The sequence below is a fragment of the Argopecten irradians genome, chromosome 10 (genome assembly GCF_041381155.1).
Source record: "Argopecten irradians isolate NY chromosome 10, Ai_NY, whole genome shotgun sequence".
Lineage (NCBI taxonomy): Eukaryota > Metazoa > Mollusca > Bivalvia > Pectinida > Pectinidae > Argopecten > Argopecten irradians.
The window spans coordinates 101,814-128,090 of NC_091143.1; the positions used below are offsets into that span (position 1 = coordinate 101,814).

General features: G+C 35.6%; 1 protein-coding gene across 4 annotated transcripts in view; it reads left to right on the top strand.

Moving 5' to 3' along the window:
* LOC138332851 (serine/threonine-protein phosphatase 6 catalytic subunit-like) overlaps positions 1–26,277 on the top strand; it is a 58,447-nt gene that overhangs the window by 6,688 nt on the left and 25,482 nt on the right. For 2 of the 4 annotated variants that reach the window (XM_069280803.1, XM_069280804.1), the window contains exons 3-4: positions 11,887–11,966; positions 12,272–12,389. In XM_069280803.1, coding sequence (XP_069136904.1) covers positions 11,887–11,966; positions 12,272–12,389 — 198 coding nt within the window. Of the gene's footprint in view, positions 1–11,886; positions 11,967–12,271; positions 12,390–18,555; positions 18,647–22,881; positions 22,940–23,380; positions 24,477–26,277 lie in introns of those variants that run through there. The other 2 variants (XM_069280805.1, XM_069280806.1) reach the window with 2 other exon arrangements.

Below are 26,277 nucleotides of genomic sequence, written 5' to 3' on the forward strand. Positions count from 1 at the left end.
ATGGTTCTAAGAACTATTTCACTAAAGGTTTAACCTTAAAAATGATTCAAGTCTATAAGTACTGTAATTACGGAATCGTGGCATATAGCACAGGCGTCTGCATCTGCTTAGGGGTAGGTTATTATATTTTTATCAAACCAGAAGCAGACGCCTGTGCATATAGCAATCTCCCGTAATGTCTAAGGTATTAGTAACAATTCTAAGCATGTATTTTCACCTTTCGAATCTACATGTATAGTCATACAAGAAGGGTTACAGGATTACCACAATAAATACACTTATTTAAATATCACTAAGGATATTTTTGAAAAGGTTCAAGATATTATATCTATTTATAATGCCTGTATACAAGTAATTTCATTTTTCATTTGAACATTATATGAAGTTACTTTTTGGATTATAAGATAAATGTTCATATATCATACTATGAAATCTCGGTATGATATACAAAAGGATCGACAATAAATATACTATTTTAAGGATTTAGTATAATTTTGAAATAATGAATTTAAATCTACACTTATACAATGGGGACAACCTATATGTCACCGGAAGTGATATTGGGCACACAAAAACAATGGAAAAAAAGCCCTCTTCAAGATGAAAATCGACTGAAATTATGACATAAAAGCAATGCATCTTCTAAACCTATCGCGCGTCAAAGACAGTGTATTGTTAGAGACTCTGTGAAATTATTAGATATCGTCAAACTAGCTCAGATTATGCAAACACCTCGACACAATATTTTTTGACAGCAGGGATATCGGTCACATTTTATTCACTAAAACATTATAAATTGCAAATAAATAAATTGCAAATAAAAAAAAATTTCTACCACAAAACTATCCCGTTTACTAATATTTAATGTATGACTGCATGTTGGAAGAAAATATTTCATTCATTATATCTGATAGTGGAGAATCATATACGGTGCTTAATTAGAAATTATGAAAGTGATATCGGTCACTCTTAGAACTTTAGGGGTAACGGTCACATCCAAAGTTACGAAAACTGTGGATAAGACGCCAAAATACTTTGTCCGTCTTTTTTTTCCACAGCGTGGCTATTGGTCACATTTTTGTCAAGTGTAATTTTTTTTAACTTTACTGTTATATACTGATATAAAATACCTTATATTTCAAGTAGTAGCTATCGTTCATTTTATCCGCTACAAAAGTGACATACCTGTATAACCTTGTTGGTGTTTTGTTGTTTTTAAAAAAGATGTCGTTTACAGGGTAACGGTCACATCAAAAGATTTTGAAATTGTTTGTCGCTTCGTAAAGATTGCTGAAATATTGCAACGTTGTTTTCCCTAACTAATCATTCAGGTAAAGTGGATATACTACCGAGATACATGATACATCATAAACTATTATCGTAATTATTTTTTTGCTGAATACTTTGTGTGGCTACATACAGCCTGGCGATCAGTCAATCACCAAAGGGTAGGACTAATCCACAGTAAAACGCAAATTACACAGGGGCTGATGACTTGCTTATTAGTCTATACATGATAGGCACACGCATATTTGATACAAAAGTAGTTGTCATAGTCATATGGAAATGTTCCGGTCAAAACGTATTGTGACATTCATTGATATGGGCATTTCAACCACAATTTTAATAGCTCACAGGGCCAAGGTGGGAACATGGTGACGTTGCTAAATAGCGAGGGCATCATACTGTCTGTTCACAGAGTAGAAACATATTTTTCTAGCATAACCGCAGTAGATCAAGTTTTGTAACATTATTATAAAAATTTGTAAGGTAAAGGTCAAAATATAGGGGACAGTAAGGTAAAGGTCAAAGTACAGGGGACAGTAAGGTAAAGGTCAAAGTACAGGGGACAGTAAGGTCAAGGTCAAAGTGTAGGAAAACATAAGTTAAAGGTCAAAGTGTAGTTGACATTTAGGTAAAGGCCAAAGTGTAGGAGACAGTTAGGTAAATGTCAAAGTGAAGGAAAGCGTAAAGTAATGTCAAAGTAAAGTGGAAATGAAGGTCAATGTCAAAGGATAGGGGACAGTAAGGTAAAGGTCAAAGTGTTAAGTACAGTAAGGTAAAGGTCAAGTGTATGAGACTAGAAGGTAAAGGTGAAAGTAAAGGAGACTAGAAAGTAAAGGTCAAAGTGTAGGGGACAGTTAGGTAAAGGTCAAAGTGAAGGAAAGTGTGAGGTAATGTCAAAGTAAAGATGAAAGGAAGATAAATGTCCAAGGGTAAGGGACAGTAAACTAAATGTCAAAGTGTAAGGAGACTAGAAGGTAAAGGTCAAAGTGAAGGAGACTAGAAAGTAAAGGTCAAAGTGTAGGAGACTAGAAGGTAAAGTTCAAAGCGTAGGGAACATAAAGGTAAAGGTCAAAGTGTAGGGGACAGTAAGATAAATTTCAAAGTTTAGGAAAGCTTAAGGTAAAGGTCAAAGTATAGGGGACAGTAAGATAAAGGTCAAAGTGTAGGAAGCATAAGGTAAAGGTCAAAGTGCAGGGGACAATTAGGTAAAGGTCAAAGTGAAGGAAAGCGTAAAGTAATGTCAAAGTAAAGGGGAAAGGAAGGTCAATGTCAAAGTATAGGGAACAGTAAGGTAAAGGTCATAGTGCAGGGTACGTGTAAGGTAAAGATAGGCACAGTCAAAAGCATATTAAAGGTCAAAGTGTAAAAGTACAAAGTTGTCAAAGTCATATGGAAATGTTCCGGGTAAAGGTCAAAGTGTACATTACAGTAAGGTAAATCAAATTGTCAACCACTAAGGTAAAGCTCATAGGAGTTTAAGTGTAGGGGAAGGGGGTAAAGGGAAAATCATACTGTTCAACAGAGTAGAAACATTTTTTAGTAGACAAGTTTTGAAACAGTTTATTATCAAAATTTGGTAAAGGTCAAATTTTTTTGGGGACAGTAAGGTAAAGGTAAAGGTCAGTAAGGTAAAAAGGTCAAAGTGTGTAAAGGTTAGGTGTAGCATGGAAAGTTAGACATAAATGTAAAGGTCAAAGTGTAGGGGACAGTTAGGTAACCTTCAAAGTGCCAAAGAAAGGTTAAAAAAAGGTCAAAGTCCAAGACTTCTTGAAAGTAGAAAGGTCAAATGTCAATTAGGCTAGGGGACATGTTAAGGTAAAGGTCAAAGCGTTTAAGTAAGTAAGGTAAAGGACAAGTACCTTATTGAATGCCAAATGGGTAAAAACTCAAAGTAAATCTTCTAATGACTTCTTATGAAGTTCAAAAGTAGGGGAACAGTTAGGTAAAGGTCAAAGTGAAGGAAAGCGTAAGGTAATGTCAAAGTAAAGATGAAAAGGAAGGTAAATGTCAAAGGGTAAGGGACAGTAAAGTAAAGGTCAAAGTGTGTGAAGTTCTAGTAAGGTAAAGGTCAAATATTAGGCCTGACTAGAAGGTAAAGGTCACAAAGTACTGAAGGCAGCCATCTTGGATTTTGATAGTTAAAGATTGTTATCGCTATTTCTCAGAGGATCTAGAAAGTTATTGAATGAATCTTTGATTTTTGATAGTTAATAGATTGTTATGCTATTTCTCATGAAAGTATTGAATGAATTTCATCATATATAGGTTCCTCTAGGTCCCTAGTTGTGCATATTTCGATGTATTTTGATAGTTGAAGTTTGGTTACTGCTGTTTCTCAGAAAGTACTGAAGCTATCTGTCTCAAATTTTATATGTAGTTTGTTTTGCAAAAGTTTTAAAAGCAGAGAAAAGATCCCTCTTTCCATTGTCAGAAATAGATCATTGATTGGAAGGTCAATGTCAAATCCCTATAGGGAACAGTAAGTTAAAGGTCAAAAGTGCAGGGTACTCAGGAAGGTAAAGGTCAAATGCAGGGGACAGTCGGTTGTAAAGTTCAAAGTGTAGGAACTTTTAGAAGGTAAAGGTCAAAGTTCAATAACTGAAAGACCCATACTGATTTTTTGAAAATATTAAAAAATCTTCTTTACCAAGTTTGTTCAAAGAAAGCCCCAGAGACCATTGTCAGTTTGACTTTCATACTCAATTGGACATAGATCATTGATTGATCTTGATCTTATTGTGAAGTTCACTAATATTAAGCCAGTGAGTAGCATGCTGAAAATTGGCTAAATGGCTTCTAGTAAAGTTCTAGAAAGCCCATAGGAACCTAATATTAGGCATGCAGCATGTTGACATAAGATTGACTACCATGTTTAATTTGTTGATATGAATGACATTGACCATCATTCAAGGTCAAATGGGTAAAAAACTCATAAAATCTTCTAAAATGACTTCTGATAAAGTTCGTAGAAAGCCTAAGGAACCTAAAGCATTAAGCCGAGTTAGTATGCTGGAAATAATTGGCTACCCATATTTGTTAATATGAACGACCTTGACCTTTATTCGAGGTTCACATGGGACAAAAAAAACCTGAAAGCTTCCCAATGACTTTTTGTGAAGTTCTAGAAAGCCTTAGGAACCTAATATTAGGCATGTAGCATGTTGAAATAAATGTAAATGCCACTACCACTGTTAACAATGGCATGTTTAATTTTGTTGATATGAATGACATTGACCTTCATTCAATGCCAAATGGGTTTAAAACTCATAATATCTTCTAATGACTTCTTATGAAGTTCTAGAAAGCCTAGGAACTAAACATTAAGCCAGTAGCATGCTGACATAATTGGCTACCATGTTTGTTAATATGAATGACCTTGACCTTTATTCGAGGTCACATGGGCCAAAAAACTTGAAACCTTCCAATGACTTCTTGTGAAGTTCTAGAAAGCCTAGGAACCTAATATTAGGCCTGTAGCATGTTGACATAAATGACTACCATGTTTAATTTGTTGATATGAATGACATTGACCTTCATTCAATGCCAAATGGGTTTAAAACTCATATCTTCAAATGACTCCTTATAAAGTTCTAGAAGGCCTAGAGACCTTATATTAGGCATATTGCATGCTGACATCAATAGTTTATCAAGCTTGTTAAAATGATTGACCTTGAACTATATCCGGGATTACAGGGCCAAAAATTCCTAAAATCTTTGAACTACTTCCTGTCAAGTTCTGAAAGGCCTACTGTAGGGTAGAGACCTGAAACTGGACTAGTAGCATGTTGAGATATTTCTTTCAGTTTTTAGCCCACCATCATCATATGATGGGCTATTCAAATCGATACTTTTTCTGTGGTCCGTGGTCCGTCCTTCCGTCCGTATATTAGTCCGTATCTCACTCTAGTTAACAATTTTGTTATCGCATCAAATATTATCTAAAGTACTGAAGGGATCTGTCTCAAATTTCATATACAGGTTCCCCTAGGGCTCTAGTTGTGCATATTGCGTTTTGGGACTTTTTCGAAATCGGTCAACAAGATGGCGGCCAGGCTTTTTCTATGGCCATCTTGGATTTTGATACTTAAAGACTTTTGTTATCGCTATTTCTCAAAAAGTATCCCCCCTAGATAATGAAGGGATCTTTCTCAAATATACTACTTTTTCTATGGCCATCAAATATGGAGGTAGATATTAGACTTATCTAGTTGTGATATATGGCCATCAAATTTTGCGACCGATTCGGTCAACACTCTAGATGGCCGCCATATGTATCCCCATCTTAGATATATTAGACTTGATAGTTAAGAGACTTTTTTATGGCAAATTTCCCACAAAGTATTGAAGGGATCTTTCTCACTCTCAAATTTTTTATCTATAGGCCCAAATATGGATCCCCTCTAGATTTGCATATCTCACTGTAGATACTTTTTTATGGCCATCATTGATCCCCCCTAGAGTCAATTAGACTTATGGCTCACAGGCAGCCATCTTTTCTATGGCCATCAAATAGTATTAAAGATTGTTATCGCTATTTCTCAGAAAGTATTGAACGAATCTGTCTCAAATTTCATATATAGGTTCCCCTAGGTCCCTAGTTGTTCATATATAAGATCCCCCCCCTAGATATATATTTTGATACTTTTTCTTGAAGGTTGTTACTTTTTGATCAGTTTGTCTAGATATTGACTTGGCTGAAGCCATCTGTCTCAAATATTTCCCCCTAGATATGTATTTGCAAGTTTTATCTCACTCTAGATAAAAGATGGCCATCAAATATGTATCCCATAGATGTATTAGACTTATCTCATCATTTCATTGTGGGCGCCAAATATGTATCCCCTGGGAACTTATCTCACTGTAGATACTTTTTCATCTATGGCCATCAAAGGGTCAGGTATGACCTAGATATTTTGTCATAATGCACTCAAGAGGTCGTTGCTATGGCCATCAAATTGGATCCCCATAGATAAACTAATTCTTCTCTAGATACTTTTTCCTATGGCCATCAAGACCCAGGGTACTGATATTTTTTGATGTATCAAATATATATCCCCCCAAAGGCTACCAAATTTGTTCAAATGAATGACTTTTTTTCTATGAACATCAAATCAAGTATCACAGGGGTCAAAAATATTAGACTTATCTCTAAACGACTTTTTCTCATGACCATCAAATATCCCCCAGATATTGTACTGATATTTGCCATCCTGTATCATCTGCTATGGATAAAGTTCTGCCAATTTTGTTAAAATAAATACTATGACCATCATTCAAAGTCACTAGGGATGAAATAGGCTAAAATTCCTTTAGACATTTTTTCTTCTGAATGGCCATCAAATATATTTCCCCTAGGCCTATCTCACTCTAGATACTTTTTCGATATATGTTCCCCCGAATACTAACTTTTTCGATGGCCATCAAATATGTATCCCCCCCTAGATATCATACTTATTTCCCCTTGATACTTTTTCTATGGCCATCAAATATGTATCCCCCCCTAGATATATTAGACTTATCTCACTCTAGATACTTTTTCTATGGCCATCAAATATGTATCCCCCCCTAGATATATTAGACTTAATATCTCACTCTAGACACTTTTTCTATCGTCATCAAATATGTATCCCCCCCTAGATATTAGACTTATCTCCCCCTAGATAATTTTCCTATGGCCATCAAATATGTATCCCCCCCTAGATATTAGACTAAATCTCACTCTAGATACTTTTTCTATGGCCATCAAATAAGATCCCCCCTAGATATTAGACTAATCTCACTCTAGATAATTTTTCTATGGCCATCAAATATGTATCCCCTCTAGATAATATTAGACTAATCTCATTCTAGATACTTTTTCTATGGCCATCGAATATGTATCCCCTCTAGATAAATTAGACTAATCTCACTCTAGATACTTTTTCTATGGCCATCAAATATGGATCCCCCTACATATGTAGGTATTAGACTAATCTCACTCTAGATACTTTTTCTATGGCCATCAAATAAGATCCCCCATAGATATCATACTTATTTCCCCCTAGATAATTTTTCTATGGCCATCAAATATGTATCCCCCTCTAGATATTAGACATATTTCCCCCTTGATACTTTTTCGATGGCCATCAAATATGTATCCCCCCTAGATATGACACTAATCTCACTCTAGATACTGTTTCTATGGCTATGGCTATCAAATAAGATCCCCCCTAGATATCATACTTATTTCCCCCTAGATACTTTTTCGATGGCCGTCAAATATGTATCCCCCCTAGATATATTAGACTTATAATTACTCACTCTAGTTTCTTTTTCTATCGCCATCAAATAAGATCCCCCCCTAGATATTAGACTTATAATTATTTTCCCCCTAGATACTTTTTCGATGGATGTCAAATATGTATCCCCCTTGATATTACACTAATCTCCCCCAAGATACTTTTTCTATGGCCATAATAAGTATCCCCCTAATAAAGATATGACACTTAAATCTCCCCCTAGATACTTTTTTTATGGCTATCAAATATGTCCCCAGATATTACACTAATTGCTACCTAGATACTTTTTGATGATCATGAAATATGTATCCCTCTATATCCCACATTTCGATAATACAAATATCTCGATCCCCCAAATACTTTCTTTTGCATTGGTCATAAAATATGTATATACATGTATATTATACTCCACTTCCCAGAGACATCTTCAGCTACAGCTATACTAATATAAATAAAGCGCCACCAATGACAAGTATTTAAATATATATAGATATTTTATAAATTTTCCCTCTCACACATATTTCCTTTTTGATAATATATGAGTATCTTTCTGAGATTTTGTCAACAAAGCTGTAGATTTTATTTCCAGATCTATGCAACTATATGTATACATGTATGCATATATAGTGTATAATCCTTATATAAAGTTGAATTACAACTGACATACAATTTTACACTTTTGCACTCATAAAATAATTTAATACATTGTATTCATTAAATTAGTAAATATGTCATCTGAAATATATATGACAAGGTATTTTGGTTTTTTTTCCAGATACAAAATCAATGTAATCAATCAATTAATTGGTTCATATATACATATAAGCTTATAAATGTGTTTGTATCTATTAATAACAAAGGTCTTGATGAATTATATATGTGTACAAGTTAAGAGCTATATATATAGTTTTAAACATATGTTAGAAAACATAAATAAATTGTATAAATTTGCAAGCACAATAAAATCAAGGGATGATGTACCTGTACAGGTAAACATTTGGTAATACAACTGTGTACAGGTGACTATCTGACAGTGCCTATATATAGACACACCTGTACCTGTCCCTCCCACCACTAATTAGGTAGTTAGGTAATACCTGACCAGGTGTAATTAGTTACCTGGCACCTGTAAAGGGACTCCTGGTATATGTATATGACCATTTGATTTACTGCCAACTAAAATTATAACAATCACTATTGATGTCATGGGGGGATACTTTTTTGATAGGGGGGATACCTTTTTGATGGGCAAAAAATGGGCAAAAAAGTATCCGGATACTTTTTTGATGGGGGATACAAATTTGATATGACACCGGTACCTTTATCTTCATTCTAGGTCACAGAGGTCAAATATGCTAAAATCTTTAAACGACTACATTGTGTTGTGCTAATAGTCAGATGACTATTAATCTGGTCAATATTGGTTGATAATATATCTATCCAATTTTGCTTTAGTCACACGTTAAGTGGTTCATCAAAGTACACTAAAGGCCTATATCCCATTTTGTATTAATGTAGTGTAAAACTTCACATTCCTTCTCAAGATTCATATTCTAATGCTAAAATAATTATCCTTTATTTATGATTTAAATGATCATTTACCGTACTGTACAGTAGAAATTCTATTAAACAGATTAAAACATATTCTACGCTTACCTTTATTTTAGTCATCGTATCCATCTTGTTTCTTCGACAGCTTTTCTCACAATTCATCACATGTGCAGACGCATCAGCATTTTTATCTTCTAACGCAAAAGATTTCACGCTCTTATATAGTACATGGGGTTACTATTTAAGATGACCATGTCAACAGTCAATAGTTGACTATTTAGTATGGAGCATGTGTTGAGAATATACATATATAGTTACAAGAATACAAGTATACCATGAAGGGGAATAACTCTTTATAAATTAAAAACAAAATGACCTTCTTTTGACTGTTATACATGTACTATAATCTTGTAACAACTATTCAACCTACATAACCAACAAATTGGGTTTTTTTTTCTTTTGAAAATCATTTTTTTATCAGAATTTGGTCATTCATGTGATATTCATCATACATTTTTAGGTCAACTGACCCGAAGGGTCAGGATGACCTATTGTCATCATGCACCGTCCGTCGTCGTGCGCCGTCCGCCGTCCGCCGTGCGCCGTGCGCCGTGCGCCGTGCATAAACTTTTTATTCAAACGACTTCTTCTCAATAACCGGAAGGCCCAGGGTACTCATATTTGGCCTGTAGGTTGCTGGGATGGAGGGCTACCAAGTTTGTTCAAATGAATGACCTTGACCTTCATTCAAGGTCACAGGGGTCAAAAAGGCTAAAATATTTAAACAACTTCTTCTCAAGAACCAGAAGGCCCAGGGTACTGATATTTGCCCTGTAGGATGCTGGGATGAAGGGCTACCAAGTTTGTGCAAATAAATGACCTTGACCTTCATGTAAGGTCACAGGGGTCAAATAGGCTAAAATCCTTTAAACAACTTCTTGTGAATAACTAAGAGGCCTAGAGACCTGATATTAGGCCTGTGGCATGCTGGGATGAAGGGCTACCAAGTTTGTTCAAATAAATGACCTTGACCTTCATTCAAGGTCACGAGGGTCAAAAAGGCTAAAATCTTTAAACAACTTCTTCTCAAGAACCAGAAGGCCCAGGGTACTCATATTTGGCCTGTAGGTTGCTGGGATGGAGGGCTACCAAGTTTGTTCAAATGAATGACATTGACCTTCATTCAAGGTCACAGGGGTCAAAAAGGCTAAAATCTTTAAACAACTTCTTCTCAAGAACCAGAAGGCCAAGGGTACTGATATTTGCCCTGTAGGATGCTGGGATGAAGGGCTACCAAGTTTGTTCAAATAAATGACCTTGACCTTCATTCAAGGTCACAGGGGTCAAATAGGCTAAAATCCTTTAAACAACTTCTTGTGAATAACTAAGAGGCCTAGAGACCTGATATTAGGCCTGTGGCATGCTGGGATGAAGGGCTACCAAGTTTGTTCAAATAAATGACCTTGACCTTCATTCAAGGTCACGAGGGTCAAAAAGGCTAAAATCTTTAAACAACTTCTTCTCAAGAACCAGAAGGCCCAGGGTACTGATATTTGCCCTGTAGGATGCTGGGATGAAGGGCTACCAAGTTTGTTCAAATAAATGACCTTGACCTTCATTCAAGGTCACAGGGGTCAAATAGGCTAAAATCCTTTAAACAACTTCTTGTGAATAACTAAGAGGCCTAGAGACCTGATATTAGGCCTGTGGCATGCTGGGATGAAGGGCTACCAAGTTTGTTCAAATAAATGACCTTGACCTTCATTCAAGGTCACGAGGGTCAAATAGGCTAAAATCTTTAAACGACTTCTTCTCAAAAACCAGAAGGCCCAGGGTACTGATATTGGGCCTGTGACATGCTTGGATGAAGGGCTACCAAGTTTGTTCAAATGAATGACCTAAACCTTCATTCAAGGTCTCGGGGGTCAAAAAGGCTAAAATCCTTTAAACAACTTCTTGTGAATAACTAAGAGGCCTAGAGACCTGATATTAGGCCTGTGGCATGCTGGGATGAAGGGCTACCAAGTTTGTTCAAATAAATGACCTTGACCTTCATTCAAGGTCACGAGGGTCAAATAGGCTAAAATCTTTAAATGACTTCTTCTCAAGAACCAGAAGGCCCAGGGTACTGATATTGAGCATGTGGCATGCTGGTAGCATGCTGGGATGAAGGGCTACCAAGTTTGTTCAAATGAATTACCTTGACCTTCAATCAAGGTCACAGAGGTCAAATAGGCTAAAATCTTTAAACAACTATGTTGTATTGTACTAATAGTCAGATGACCGTTAAGGCCCATGGGCCTCTTGTTTGACTTGCTAACAGATCATTGGTATCAACTAACCAAATGTCATTTATTAATTACATACATGTATTACTGTATTTCAGATGGCCAGACAAGATCACATTATTACGAGGAAACCATGAAAGTAGACAAATTATATATATACACAAATCTATGGGTTTTATGGTGAGAACAAACAACACATCTGTGACATAGAACATTATAGTAAATAACAATAAACTGTGATTATCAAATGATGATTTAGTGTGAATAACAAAAATCTTATGCTTTTCAGGGAAGATCAGTATATCTCAAGATATTCTATGTTGGGAACAGAGAATTCTAAGTACATGTACCAGTACATGTATATGGAAACATGAGACACATCATTTTGTTGGCTTATCAATAATAAAAGTGGACCTTAACTCAGTCAAGGGTTAAAGTTTATTGTATGGATGCTGAAACTAAGTCTTTTTAAATTTTTGCAGATAAATGTCAAACCAAATATGGAAATGCCAATGCGTGGCGGTACTGTTGTAAAGTGTTTGATTTGTTGACAGTATCAGCTGTAAGTATCACACTAGTAAATGAAAATTCATTTGTCATTAAGTCTTTGTTTAATGATTTTCCACAGATGATATCAAGTTGAAAACACCTATACATGTGTAATTGGATATCTGATGTAATAATGTGAATGAAACAAAAAATCTAAATGTAAAAATACTTATGGATATGTGTATGTGTCATATGTTTCTTCCTGCTTATTAATTCATGTATTTATAATTTAAAAAAAAGAAAAATCTAAATGTTAACATACTTATAGATATGTATGTGTGTCAAACATATTGACCGATTGATTTCCTTGCCCTACAGATTATAGACGAGTGTATCTTGTGTGTTCACGGCGGTCTGTCCCCAGACATCAAGACCATTGACCAGATCCGAACTATAGAGAGAAACCAGGAAATCCCTCACAAAGGAGCCTTCTGTGATATCCTTTTATTGTCTTCTTGTGTATCCAGCATGTTGATGATAAATGTACAGTAATAGCTGTAGAAAATAAATATATGGTAACAAAGTCCTTGATTTAAAATACAGAATTTCGACCAGATACTCAGAAGTTAATGCCCACTACACCATTAGAAGTAAATGCCCACTACACCATGACCATTTTCGATTATATGGTTTGACTGGTTGGACCTACTTTTATTGATTAAAGACGGACCTGGTGATTTTATATTGTTTTCAGACGAGCCTTGACACAGTCACAGGCCTGTATTAAAACTGTAGGTCCGCAAGGATTTATTCTTGAAATAATGACTTTAATAAACGGTCGAACTGGTTGTTCCAATTGAACGGAAACGGCCCTATAGTTTTCTTTATAGTGTATAGTATATTTTCGCAGCTAACTAATTTGCTTTAAGGTCCAAACACCCCACCTAAATTGATGCAGAACGTACAAAAAATTCCAAATTATCAAGAAATTTGTGAGTAGTAATTGGCTCCCCAAACCATACAAGTGTAGAATATGAGCTTATTGTAGAAAAAATAGGTTATAATTAACTTACATTATATATAATAATAATAATAAAAATACTGTAAGAGGTTTCTTCATAATTCCAATTGTTCTGAAATCAGAACGATTTTTAAGTGTTCCAGCAAAATTAATGTAGTGTAACTTACTTACTTTTGGAGAAAATTGACTTATTGTGTCCCTATTTCCCCTATCCAGATATTCACTATTGCCATACTTGGAAGGTCTTTATCACTACGGTGTTTATTCCCGTTGAAAACAAGCGCTCTGACGCCCTTTGCGGGTGAAGTTCATTTTACGAATTTAAAGTCAACAAAAGAAGCGGAACAAAATCAAGAAACAATGCATTTTCAGCACTAATATCGACGTTAGTCGGGCACAGAAATCGATACCGGATTATAAGAATTTCCTGTAATATATTCAATAGGAAAATCTTACGATGTCTGTAAATAAATGTTTGATTTCTTTCGTTTCATTCAATTTCTAAATTTGATGACTTGATCCCGAACATTCCAGTGACGTCACGTTTAGTAGGAGTGAATGAAACGGCATTCGGCAAACCTCGGCCGATTCCAGTACCCTACATCTAGGGTACCGGAATCGGCCGAGGTTTGCCAAATGAATGAAACGGCAGTCAGTCCCGCCAAACAGTGACGTCACAATCACCGGAATGACGTCGCTTACATATTTCCAACGGTAGTCAAAAGGAGTTCACACTCATTCGGTTTAGTGAATGCATCTTTTCTTGATCATCAAAGAAGCGTTTCGCTTTGAGTGAAATCGTGTAAATAACAGGCAATTTGCTTTCGTTTTGAATACCATCTTCTGTATATATAATGAAAAAGTTGCAGGATAAACAGAATACACAGTCACTATCTTACAATACAAGTTTTATTTTGGTGTCGACAGGGAAAACCGAGATGACTCGGCAAAACCTCTTCATCTCATCTCCTCGCATAAACGATAGCAGCATCGATATTAATTTTAGCAAAATAAAAATGTCCAACGTTGGAAATATTGCAAGAACATTCATTATTTACATAAACCAGTAATAAGAATAAACATTTATTTCATCTAGACTAAATAATTTGCAAATCCCATACACTGCCTGCAAGGAGATGTCCTTGGCCTATCGCTATCCACAATGCTCTCGATCGTGGTCTTATATTATGTAACTTTTTATAGGATATTAAATCTAGATATAACCGGTTTTAACAGTTTAATTTCTATGAACATGTGTAAAACAAGCAGTCTGAACTGCTATTCCGAGACCGTAAAATACAATCTTGGTCACCTCAGCCAAAACACAGGGGCACGCAAATTATAAAACTCGGTTAGCTTTTTTATTGTCATTATTGTTATATACACTGTATGTGATATTTAAACGAAAACATATATTTACCTAAGAAGCCAATGATATATATATAATGTAAGTATCGGTTAGCTTGTAATAATAATAATAATAATAATACTGGACGCAGGCATAATGCCTATATATCCAGATCGCTAATCATGCTATACATCCCGACTATTAATAAGTTCAATATTATCTATCTCATGATGAAAGTAGCATTCGGGCTGCCCCAATGCTTATCCAAGCGAGATTCAAATGTTTTTATTGATGGTGACGTAACCACGGCTTCGGGAAGAGAGTTTCAGTGATTGATGATCCGCTCCTTGAATAAATACTTTCTCAAATTAAAACGACTTTATCGTTTTAACAATGTCAAAGAGTAGCCCCTATAAGTTCTTTTGTTGTTATTTTGAATTAAAAATCTCTCTACGACAACTCGATCATATCCTCCATGTATCAATTTATATACTTGGATCATGTCTCCTCTAAGCCTTCTGTGTTTTAGTGTAGGTAACTTCAGGATCATCAGTCTGTTTTCATAGGTTAAATCTTTCATTCCCAGTATTTGTTTTGTTGCTCTTCTTTGTACATTTTCTATCTCATTTATTTGTGTTTGTAAGTACGGGTTCCATATGCAGGCTCCATATTCCAAATGTGGTCTGACAAGTGCTTTATATAATAGACAGAATGTTTGATTATCTAAATAATTATAGGTTCTTCGGATAGTTCCCATTATTCTATTTGCTTTATTGACGGCATCATGAATATGTTCACTGAAGCTTAGGCTGTTGTCTGTTGTTATCCCAAGATCCTTTTCTTTCGAGACCTCCTCTAATGTTACCTGTATTCTAGCTTCCTTCCAAAGTGTCTTTATATAAATGTAGGGCGGTTTTATTTGGTATCTTCCCTAGATATAGCACCTTACATTTATCAGGATGAAATTTTAAAAGCCATTGATCAGACCATTTTTTGAGTTGATTAAGATCATCCTGTAGATTTGTGTTTTCGTTATATTTAAAAAGTTTAGTGGCTGATTTAAGTGACAAGTAAGTGGCTGATTTAATAGTTTCGGGAAGGTCATTAATATAGATTACAAACAGAATCAGTCCTAAAACACTTCCCTGGGGGATACCACTTGTCACCTCCATCCATTTTGACAGTTCTCCGTTTACCGATACTTGCTGTTTCCGGTTACTTAAAAAACTTTCTACCCATTTGAAGATTTCAGGTGATAATCCGTATGATTTTAATTTGCCAATGAGCCGCAGGTGTGGGACTGTGTCAAAGGCTTTCATGAAGTCTAGATATATGGTTTGGATTGATCCTCCTTGTTCGATAACTTCTGTCCACTTATCAATTACTTTAAGTAACTGTAAAATAATTGATCTTCCCTTGATGAATCCATATTGCTGTTTACAAAGAAGATTATTCTTATCTAGATGATCCATTATTCTTTTCCTCACAATTTTTTCCATAGTTTTACAAACAACACTTGTCAAACTTACTGGCCTGTAATTCCTTGGGTTTTTCTTGTCTCCTTTTTTGTGGATCGCAGTTATCTGACTTTCCTTCCAAGTTTTGGGGAGCTAGTTCTCCTGTTTTCAGTGACCACTTAAATTGTTCGCTGTTTCTTTTAGTACTTTCGGATGAATATTATCTGCTCCTGGTGATTTGGTTGGATTTAATGCCTTCAAAATATTTAATACTTCCAGTTCCGATATATCAATGTTAATAAATGGATTTTCTATGCTAAGTTTCTTCAATACGGGAATATCATCTTGAAAAATAGTCCGCTAATACGTTTGCTTTATCTTGATCAGAGTGGGCAATGGTCAGTTCGTTTCCACATTTAATGTGCAGCTCTGTGATTCCGATTTCGATTTAATTTTTGAATTTGCATATCTCCAAAACTTTTTCGGTTCGTCTTGACATCTTTAGCATCCTTTCTAAACACTTTTTCAATTTTCTTACTAATGTTTTGACATTGATTCTTGCTTTCACATATTCGTTATATTTCCGCACTTCCCTGGTTTCAAGATATCTCTGCCAGCTCCTATGTTTCCGTTTCATAGTTTAGGGTTTTTTAGTATAGTTTGATTGTTAAGAGGATTTTGCCTTTTCTTCGTTTCTTGAATGTTCTTTGGTATATTCATATCAATAGTGGATTTTACAATCTTCTGAAATAATTCTTATTTTGATTAAGTCTCCGGTGCGCGCTGTAATATTTCCTTCCAATCTATTGATAGATCTGTCCTTATTTGTTTGTAATCGCCCTTGTTGTAGTTATACTTAACTGTTTTGCTAATGTCTTAAGTTTTTGTACAGTTCAGTTCAAAAAATATGGTACCATCATCGCTCTTTCCTAATCCGCTTTTTATTGCAATGTTACTAGTCATATCTTGTTCGTTTGTAAATATTAGGTCTAAAATACTGGGTTCATTATTGGCTCTGATTCTCGTTGGATTCCTTATATGTTGAAATAAAAACGCATCTTTGATTGATTCAATGAATTGGTATTCCAAATGTTTTGCTTTTCTAGATGGAGTCAACTGATCCCAATTGATATATTTCAAATTAAAGTCTCCCATTATTAGCAAATGTGATGTTTTCATCTCTACTATATTGGTAAGTAGCGCGCACAAATCTCTGTTGTTTTCATCCTCGCTGTTTGGACTCCTGTACAGGCACCCAATAGTTAATATGTTTCCATTATCAAGATTTATATTTACCCGTAATTGTTCATTAAATGTTTTTGTTGATTGATGGCTCCTAGTTTGTGTGCCCTGTATATGATAATTCCTCTCGATCCATTTTTTTGCTCCATCTCTCCGGGAAAAGCTTCAAATCCATCAATATTCAACTCAGACTTGTTTATTTGGTATCTGGAATTTTTTGGAAAAGCAACAACTCCTATTATATCTAACTTTTCATGATTTATTAAAGATTTAAGTTCCTCGATTTTGTTGGTGAGAGTATCTGCATTTGTAAACATACATCGGAATTTTTCGACATGCATTATTCTTTTCTTACTGCCAGTCGGACGATTTTCCTGTTCAACGGTGGTCCCCGTACCCGATGCATGAATTTCCCCGATTCTTTCTTTTCCCTTTCCTTCGCCTCATTTCTAAGAGCGGTTTCCGCTTCCCTTTCTTGTTTTGTGAGGTCGCTACTGATACGAATTTCTTTGTATTTATCGCTGTTTTTTAATTCAGATATATGTCTGAAGAGTGATTTCTTTCTCTCGGAGGATACTAAGAAACCAGCAGCGGCCTCGATTTCACTTATGTTTTGTCAAATTTGCCAAGTCTTATGACTTTAGCTACATTGTCCTCATAAATAACTTTGCATGTTTTGAGCATCTCCCGTATTTCCTTCTCATCTGCTGCTTTTCTCGCGGACCCGTCTGCACTGCATTGCTCCTTTATTCCGAAGACAATGATGTTTGCTTTCCTGGTTTTTCTCTCATTGATTTCCGTGATAACATCCAGTTGATGGGTAGTGGCCTCCTTTCTATTTTTCTTAGTTTCGTGCTGTTCGCTTTCTTCTTCCCTTTTCTTTAACTCGTGTCTTATCATTTTCTTTATTATGTTCTTCACTACACATATTATAAACTCTTGCCTCCAGTGATTTGATTCTTTCCTCAAACATTTCTCTTAATTCTGCACACTTCTGTTCAATTTGTATTTCTGTCTGGAGGTTTTTCTCTACTGTGGCAAGGCAAGGAGGACAAAACCACATGGAGTCCACAGAGTTACTTAATACGGCATGCATGTTGTTATTTTTTGTTGACACATTTGATGCAGTATTGATGACTACATCTCCGACATTTCAGTACCTTTGTATTGGAATCCAGTACTACTGAGCAAAGTTTGTAACAGTCTCCATCCCACGGTAGAAGGAACAGGTTTCCGGGAGGCTTCTCAGACTTGCTTGTTGACCTGGTCGCACGGATCGTTGCTTGGTCTCTATCATTTTGTTTGTTGACATCACGATACTCCTGTCCTGGTTGTGGCATGTTGATGTTTGACGTTTTCTACAGGTTTCCAGTTTCCAATTCTTCCAATATTTTGGGTGTAGCCTTTTGGCACGTCGCTGCCTAATTTGGCTGGATTCTATCTCTGTTTACAGCGTAAATCTGTAATATTTGTCTTCACTGTTTACGGAGCTCAGGACAATCACGTCTTTTGCCATCGATGACGTCAGAATCCAATGTTATGCATGACTTTGACCAACAAGAATTATCTTGATATTTACCTTAACTTTGCGTACATCTGGTTTGGTCCGACCCGGAGGATGTGGAAACTTGGGCAATCAGTCCCCGGGGAGCTGGTTGGCTGTTTGGATCAAAGTCACCAATGAAGTAAGTAATCCGAAACCTTCAGTTTTCAACAGAAAATATTGGTTATAACTTATAGGAATATTTTCTCATTTGATATCCTATTGTACAAATAGAAACTATTTTGTCTTTTAATTGTAATACTTATGTTATTGTCTATCGTATATGTTCAACAATTAAAGTACTTACATTAAAGATGCTCCACCGCCGACAGAGCGTAAATGATATTCATCATTTGAACAATAATTGGTGTTTAATCGTGTATGTATATGTCTAATTAAACACCAAAAAATAATATAAAATAATTTATTTCGCCTTTGGTGCATGCGCAATCAGTACTTCATTCAATATAGGATATAGTGACACGGATTTTTTTCGGGATGCAATTAATTGTATTTCATAACTTGATGTAAAATTAGAAGCACAAACTTTTCAATATGGTGGTAATGGTGTAAAGTAAGTAACTTTTGTAACTGAAGAAAAATACTAAATCGTCTGCTCCTGTTTTTGATAGTGAAAAATTACCATTTGTCATCGGTGGAGCATATTTAAGTGTACGTGTGATGTCTATTTTGGATGGTGTATCTGGTAAAGGTCATCAATGGTAAAGGTCCAGAATGGAGAATGTAAGAATAAGACGTATGAGCACACTGTGTATACATGATGTAAAACATAAAATTTCACAGAAAATGTATATTATTTATCTGAAGTGGAGACATAATTAATAGTAACATGTTGATGTAGAATATTAAGGGAAGTAACTCTTGAAAGCTGGCGTTTAATCAATTTTCTACATCTGTGTTTGACAGATTTATAACTTAAATTGTCAGGTCACATATTTTTAGCTCCCCATCATCAGATGGTGGGCTATTCAAATCGCCCTGCTTCCATGGTCCATGTCCGTCCATAAACAATGCTTGTCATCACTATTTCTTAAAAACCACTGCAGGGATTTTGTTCAAACTTCACATGGAGGGTCCCCTTGGTCCATAGTTGTGCCATACAGATTTTGTGGCTGATCGGAAAAACAAGATAGCCGCCAGGCAGCAATTAATCTATGATTTTGGCAGTTGAAGTTTGTTATCGATATTTCTTGAGAACTACTGAAGGGATTTTGTTCAAACTTCACATGGAGGGTACTCTTGGTCCCTAGTTGTGCCATACATATTTTTAGGCTGATCGGAAAAAACAAGATGGCCGCCATGCGGCCATCTTGGATTTTAACAGTTGAAGTCTGTTATCACTATTTCTTAAGAACTACTGAAGGGATTTTGTTCAAACTTCACATGGATGGTTCCCTTGGTCCCTCGTGTGCCATACAGATTTTGTGGCTGATTCCAAAAACAAGATGGCCACCAGGCAGCCATCTTGGATTTTGGCAGTTGAAGTTTGTTATCAATATTTCTTGAGAATTATGGAAGGGATTTTGTTCAAATTTCACATGGAGGATTCCATTGGTCCCTAGTTGTGCCATACAGATTTTGAGGCTGATCGGAAAAAACAAGATGGCCGCCAGGCAGCCATCTTGGATTTTGATACTTGAAGTTTGTTATCGCTATTTCTTGAGAACTACTGAAGGGATTTTGTTCAAACTTCACATGGATGGTTCCCTTGGTTCCTTGTTGTGCCATACAGATTTTGTGGCTGATCCGAAAAACAAGATGGCCACCAGGCAGCCATCTTGGATTTTGGCAGTTGAAGTTTGTTATCACTATTTCTTGAAAACTACTGAAGGGATTTTGTTCAAACTTCACAAGAAGAATCCCATTGGTCCCTTGTTGTGCTATACAAATTTTGAGAATAATCGAAAAAACCAAAGACCGAAAAAAAAACCGAAAACTAATCCGAAGGTTTCTGATGTTAGTACTGTGTATAAATAGAGAGTAAATATAGTCCACTAAATCTGACCATATTATTAGGATTTTTTTTTTTTTTTTTCACTGCAGGAAATTCCATTTTTCAAATAAATAAATAAATACTTTAACTACTTTAATCAAACCGCTTGAAATATCACAACCTATTTTGAATAACTTGTTTGCTGTTTCCCTGTTTTACAGGACTGTTCAAATAATCTGACAAAAAATAATGTGAATAGTGCTATAATTCTAAATACAGTATCTAACAATACTATGATACCGAAATCTGCCACCTGCATGCACAGCTGAACTTAATATATAGGAGGAGAAAAAAAGATGTAGACCAGTCCCACAATCACAGACTTATCAAGCACTGGAAAATAATGTGAACAGTATGAAATACCCGGTGTGCCCGTCAGCTATGCACGGAAATATACGATACAACTGTACTAAAGATCAGCAAACATGCTCGGACAAGTTAGTGTTTAGATATCAACCTGCCCTCATATGTTGTAACCGTTGATTAAAAGGAGCTTTGCAGTACCAGTCTATTCTCTGAATGACAGAGCATCCCAGGGGAAAAATAGGTACCTTTTAGGTACTTTTTTAGGTGTACCTACCTTAGGTACTTTTATGGTAAGAAAGAAAAAGAGGGAGAATGATGAGGGGTTTTATATAGTCAATATAGGTACATTTTAGGTATGTTTTAGGCACAGTTTAGGTATACCTACATGTAATATGTGCCTAGTGGCATGATGTGCCTAAAAAGTACCCGAAAGCTGCCTATGATATACCCAGAGAACTACCTAAAAGATACCCGAAACATACAAAGTACCTAAAACATACCCGAAAGCTACCTACCTAAAATGTACCCGAGAGCTACCTAAAACATACCAGAAAGTACCTAAAACATACCCGAAAGCTACCTAAAAGGTACCCGAGAGCTACCTAAAAAATACCAGAAAGTACCTAAAACATACCCGAAAGCTACCTAAAATGTACCCGAAAGCTACCTAAAAGGTACCCGAGAGCTACCTAAAACATACCCAAAAGCTACCTAAAACATACCAGAAAGTACCTAAAACATATGTCAATTTGACAAATAGCATTTCAATGGAGTTAACCCCTTGTGGTTGTCCACCAATCTGTTAACAATGCTTTGTAACAAATTATTTCTGACTCTGAAACTTATATCGTTACAATAATGATTTGTGAATCCTGAAGTTTTATATTGCAATTTTCAAGAATTACATATCAAATTTTATTTTGCACTTTTTTGACAAATGCTTCAAATATATTCCACACACATCAAAGAACGCGGTAACGACTTTGTCCATATTTTTATCAGATTGTTTGAATGATAATGAAACTAGAATGAGGAGAGAAAAAAGAGAAAAGAATTAAAAAAATCTATCATTCATTTGACTAACATACAGTAGAGCATACAATGGTTGGCGCCAAGATCCCTCTGGGATCTCTTGTTATAGTTAAAGTTTGTTACCACTCTTTCTCAGAAAGTGCTGAAGTGACATCTCTCAAATTTCACATGTAGGTTCCCCTAGTGCCCTAGTTGTGCATATTTCATTTAAGGACCGATCAGTTATCAAGATGGCCGCCAGGCCGCCATCTTTGATTTTTCAATGAAGTTTTTTTACCGCTATTTCTCAGAAAGTACTAAATGGATACGTCTCAAATTTCATGTGCAGGTTCCCCTAGGGCCCTAGTTGTGCGTATTTCATTTAAGGACCGATCAGTTAACAAGATGGCCGCCAGGCCGCCGTCTTGGATTTTTCAGTTGAAGTTTTTTTACCGCTATTTCTCAGAAAGTGCTGAAGGGATATGTCTCAAATTTCATGTGCAGGTTCCCTTAGGTCCCTAGTTATGCATATAACATTTTGGGACCGATAGGTCAACAAGATGGCCGACAGGCCACCATTTTGAATTATTTCTCAGAAAGTACTGAAGCGATCTGTCTCAAATTTTATATGAAGGTTCTCCTAGGACCTGCATATTGCATTTTGGGACCGATCGGTCAAAAGATGGTCAAAAGTAGCCATCTTGGATTTTGATGATTGAAGTTTGTTAGTGTTATATATCTCAGAAAGTACTGAAAAATTCTTTCTCAAATTTCATATGTAGTAATATGTAGTAAAAGTTTGAAAAGCAGAGAAAATATCCCTCTTTCTATTGTCAGATGTGAATCATTCTTTGGTGGGCACCAAGATCCCTCTGGGATCTCTTGTAATACTTTGTATACATATCTTTAAGAGTTAAATGGATGTTATGTGTTTACGTCTTCCTTAAGTTAAGCAAAGAAACAGTTTAGGAAACAGGCGTAACATATCCTAGAGTTGTATGTGATTGTGGATGTTTGATAATTATGTACATGTATTCTCTTTTCAGTTTGTACACATTAACAACCTGAAGTTGATACGCCGAGCACATCAGTTAGTCCATGAAGGTATGAATCACCTCCACAATATGTATTAATGTTCATTAAGGGTACAGGCAAATAGACACCTGATTTAACAATGCTAGCAATAGAGAACTTGAATTATACATACATGTACCTATGAATCTCTTGTGATTAAAATATGCCATGCATTCTGGGTAGAATAATTGTTTACTTTAGCCTATGGACTGTAATTTCAATTTGACTTTAAATCTGAAAGATATTAATTCAGGTAACATGTTTTCAATGGTAAAGAAACAAAATTCGAGATTTTATACCCATTGAATGTTTGTGTTTATGTGTTGATTAATAAGTTCATTCATATGGCCAAACCATAATAGAAATATAATATTGTAAATGTAAATGTTCATCTGTCATCTTAGAATGTAGAAGCATAAGAATCAATACATGTTATGTGATGTTTGTGTCTGTATTTGTTTCCTGTTTTAGGTTACAAGTACATGTTTGATGAGAAGCTGGTGAAGGTGTGGTCAGCCCCTAACTACTGCTATAGGTGTGGAAACATAGCGGCAGTCCTTTCCTTCAACGACGCTGATCAACGAGAGGCCAAACTGTTCCGAGCAGTACCCGACAGTTAACGTGTGATACCATTGCGCACGACGACACCCTACTTTCTATTGAAATATGTGATGACCTTATAAAAGTTGTAAATACTCGTACAGGACCATTAAGGTAACGGACAACGTGTCGGGCATAGCAGTGCTGATGTCATTCTAGGTCTATCTAATGTAGGACCTGCTGTGATTTGATATGAAAGACAGGGTTATCTTCAGATGGATTTGTATGCATCAGATTTGTTTCAGTCTTGAAATGTTTAACTGGAATTGTGATGATCTAAATTAAGTTGATCCTCGATTTTAAACTACTTTGGTTAGTACACAAACAATATATGTTACCATGGTAACTGTGGAGTGAACACACAAAGCTAGCACTGTTAAACATTGATAACCACCTTTAATACATGTTTACTAGAGTCCTATTCAGTATTCTCAATAGAAACAAGAGACTCCTGTAAAGCAGATATCAATTCCAGTAAATGAAATCAGATGGAATCATGTATGAATCAAGAAAAACTGAATTTGCATTACGTGCCCAGCAAGACAAGAAAATTTGTAGAAACAAGTACTAATAGCCTTTCATGATTTTTATTGTGAGTGATTTTATACATTTTAACTACTACAGGTGTGAAACCCTTCCGTAAGAAATGTTTATAAATCAGTCTACTGTATGCAAGGTAAATTATAGACTTTTCTGTGTTAATTGTAAATGTTCATAAAAATTAGTATCTTCAGTTCTCAATTTGAAATTAGAACCAAGGACTTGTGAACTATTTTCTTACAACTGTTTTACTGTAATATGTGATATTATATGTACGAAGGGGTTGTCTCAACAGTTAATACATTTATAAAGTACAGATACAGACTTGCAATGTTTACGGAGGAGAAAGTATAAGGGCTTGAATGTGTGGTATGATTAAGGTTAGATATTCGTGTTCAGTGGTTCTCCATTGCATGTATTGATGTACAGATTTGTTCTCCATTGCATGTATTGATGCACAGAGGAAATAAATCATTATCATTTTAACAATAGTTTCCAACTTTTGTTTTGGCATTGAATGAAACAAATTGCTGAATAGCAAATTATTTGATGTTCAACAATGTCCAGTTATTAAAAAGTGATTAGGTTAATTACCTGTGTAAATATCTTATTTCTATGGGAATTCTTTTATGTCATATAAGCGTTTAAAAATTATCTTTAAATGTAATTTACCCGATCACCTTTTCAATACAAGAGCCCAGGATGCAGCGTCAGATGATGGATTATCCAATTGCCTTTGTTGATAGTTCAGTATCAGACTGTCTGTCCTTTAAAGGGACAATTCTTGTTATCACTATTTCTCAGAAAGTAGGAATCTTTTAAAAACTCCATATGTAGGTTTCTGTCTGTACCTTGTTATTCATATTCCATATAAGGGGGATTGGAAAACAAGATGGCTGACAGACAGCCATCTTTGACTTTGACAATTTAAGTTAGTTGCAAAATAGCTAGGTTCCCCTTGATTCATCGTATTGCATATTTCATTTGCCAGCAATTGGAAAACAAAATGGCTGACACACAGACATTTTGGCAATTTTGACAATTAAAGTTTGTTACCCAACTTTCTCCAATCTCCTTAGTCCATAGTTGTACATTTAGGAAGAAATCAGAAAACAATAAGTCATTGATATTTTCTAGCAAATAATTCTTTGCTAGCTTATTTTTCTGTAAACATACACATTTTGTCTTATTTAACCACATTAGAAGGAAAATATTGATGAGACTTATTAGCATAACATTATTCAGTGTATTTGTAAATGAAACTTAACAAAACATCTTCATGAAAAAATGTTTTTATTCCACTTCAAATCCATCTTAATGGCATCAATTAAATAAAATATCAATAATTTTAAAAGGCTGATTGCACAATTACAAAACAGTGGATATATTCAAAATATGCTACTATGGCAACTGTTACAAAAAGCGTGGATTAGGACATTTTTTTCTTCATAGTATACAATAGCAATAACGCGCACCACTAGATATGCTAGAACACCCAATGTATGTCAAAAATATGACAACCAATAATGTTTAATCAAATTTTGCGTATGTCATATACTATATATGAATTTGCAAAAATTGAGGAATGTTAACTCTAGATCTCAATACAAGACAGAATCACGGAATTAAACCGGAGAACATTAAATGAAGTCGCCATGGTAATGATCTGGTTAACAGTAACTGCATCCTTGATACTCCAGGGGTTCCTATCTCATTTAAAACTGGAGGCAAAGGACAGAACTTTATATCTTTGATGTACATCAAAAGAGTCATTTAACATTACACTGTGGTTGACTGTGTGGCTTTGATGTACAATGTAGGGCGTCACTTTTTCTGTAGTCTTCAAAGGGAGCCTTTGCAGGACTTGGATTGGTTCAGATGTTTTCCCCTGAGCTGCCTCCAGTTTTACGATGAGATAGTCCAGAGATGTAGAGATCATAAGTGATCAGAACGCCTGGAGTATCGAGGATGGGGATGAAGAGATCATAAGTGATCAGAACGCCTGGAGTATCGAGGATGCAGTAACTGAAATATACATCATTTCTCAGACATGGTGGCATTGCTGCAGCACCAGTTTCACCCCAAGAGGTACCACCATATTAATCTCACTGAACATGATTCTGTCATTAGAGACTGCCTAAAATGAAACTAGACCTAAGATCTGTACAGATTACATTTTGAATAAGATGTTGCCTTTGATTCTGGTTCATATAAAGCTAAAACCTTTA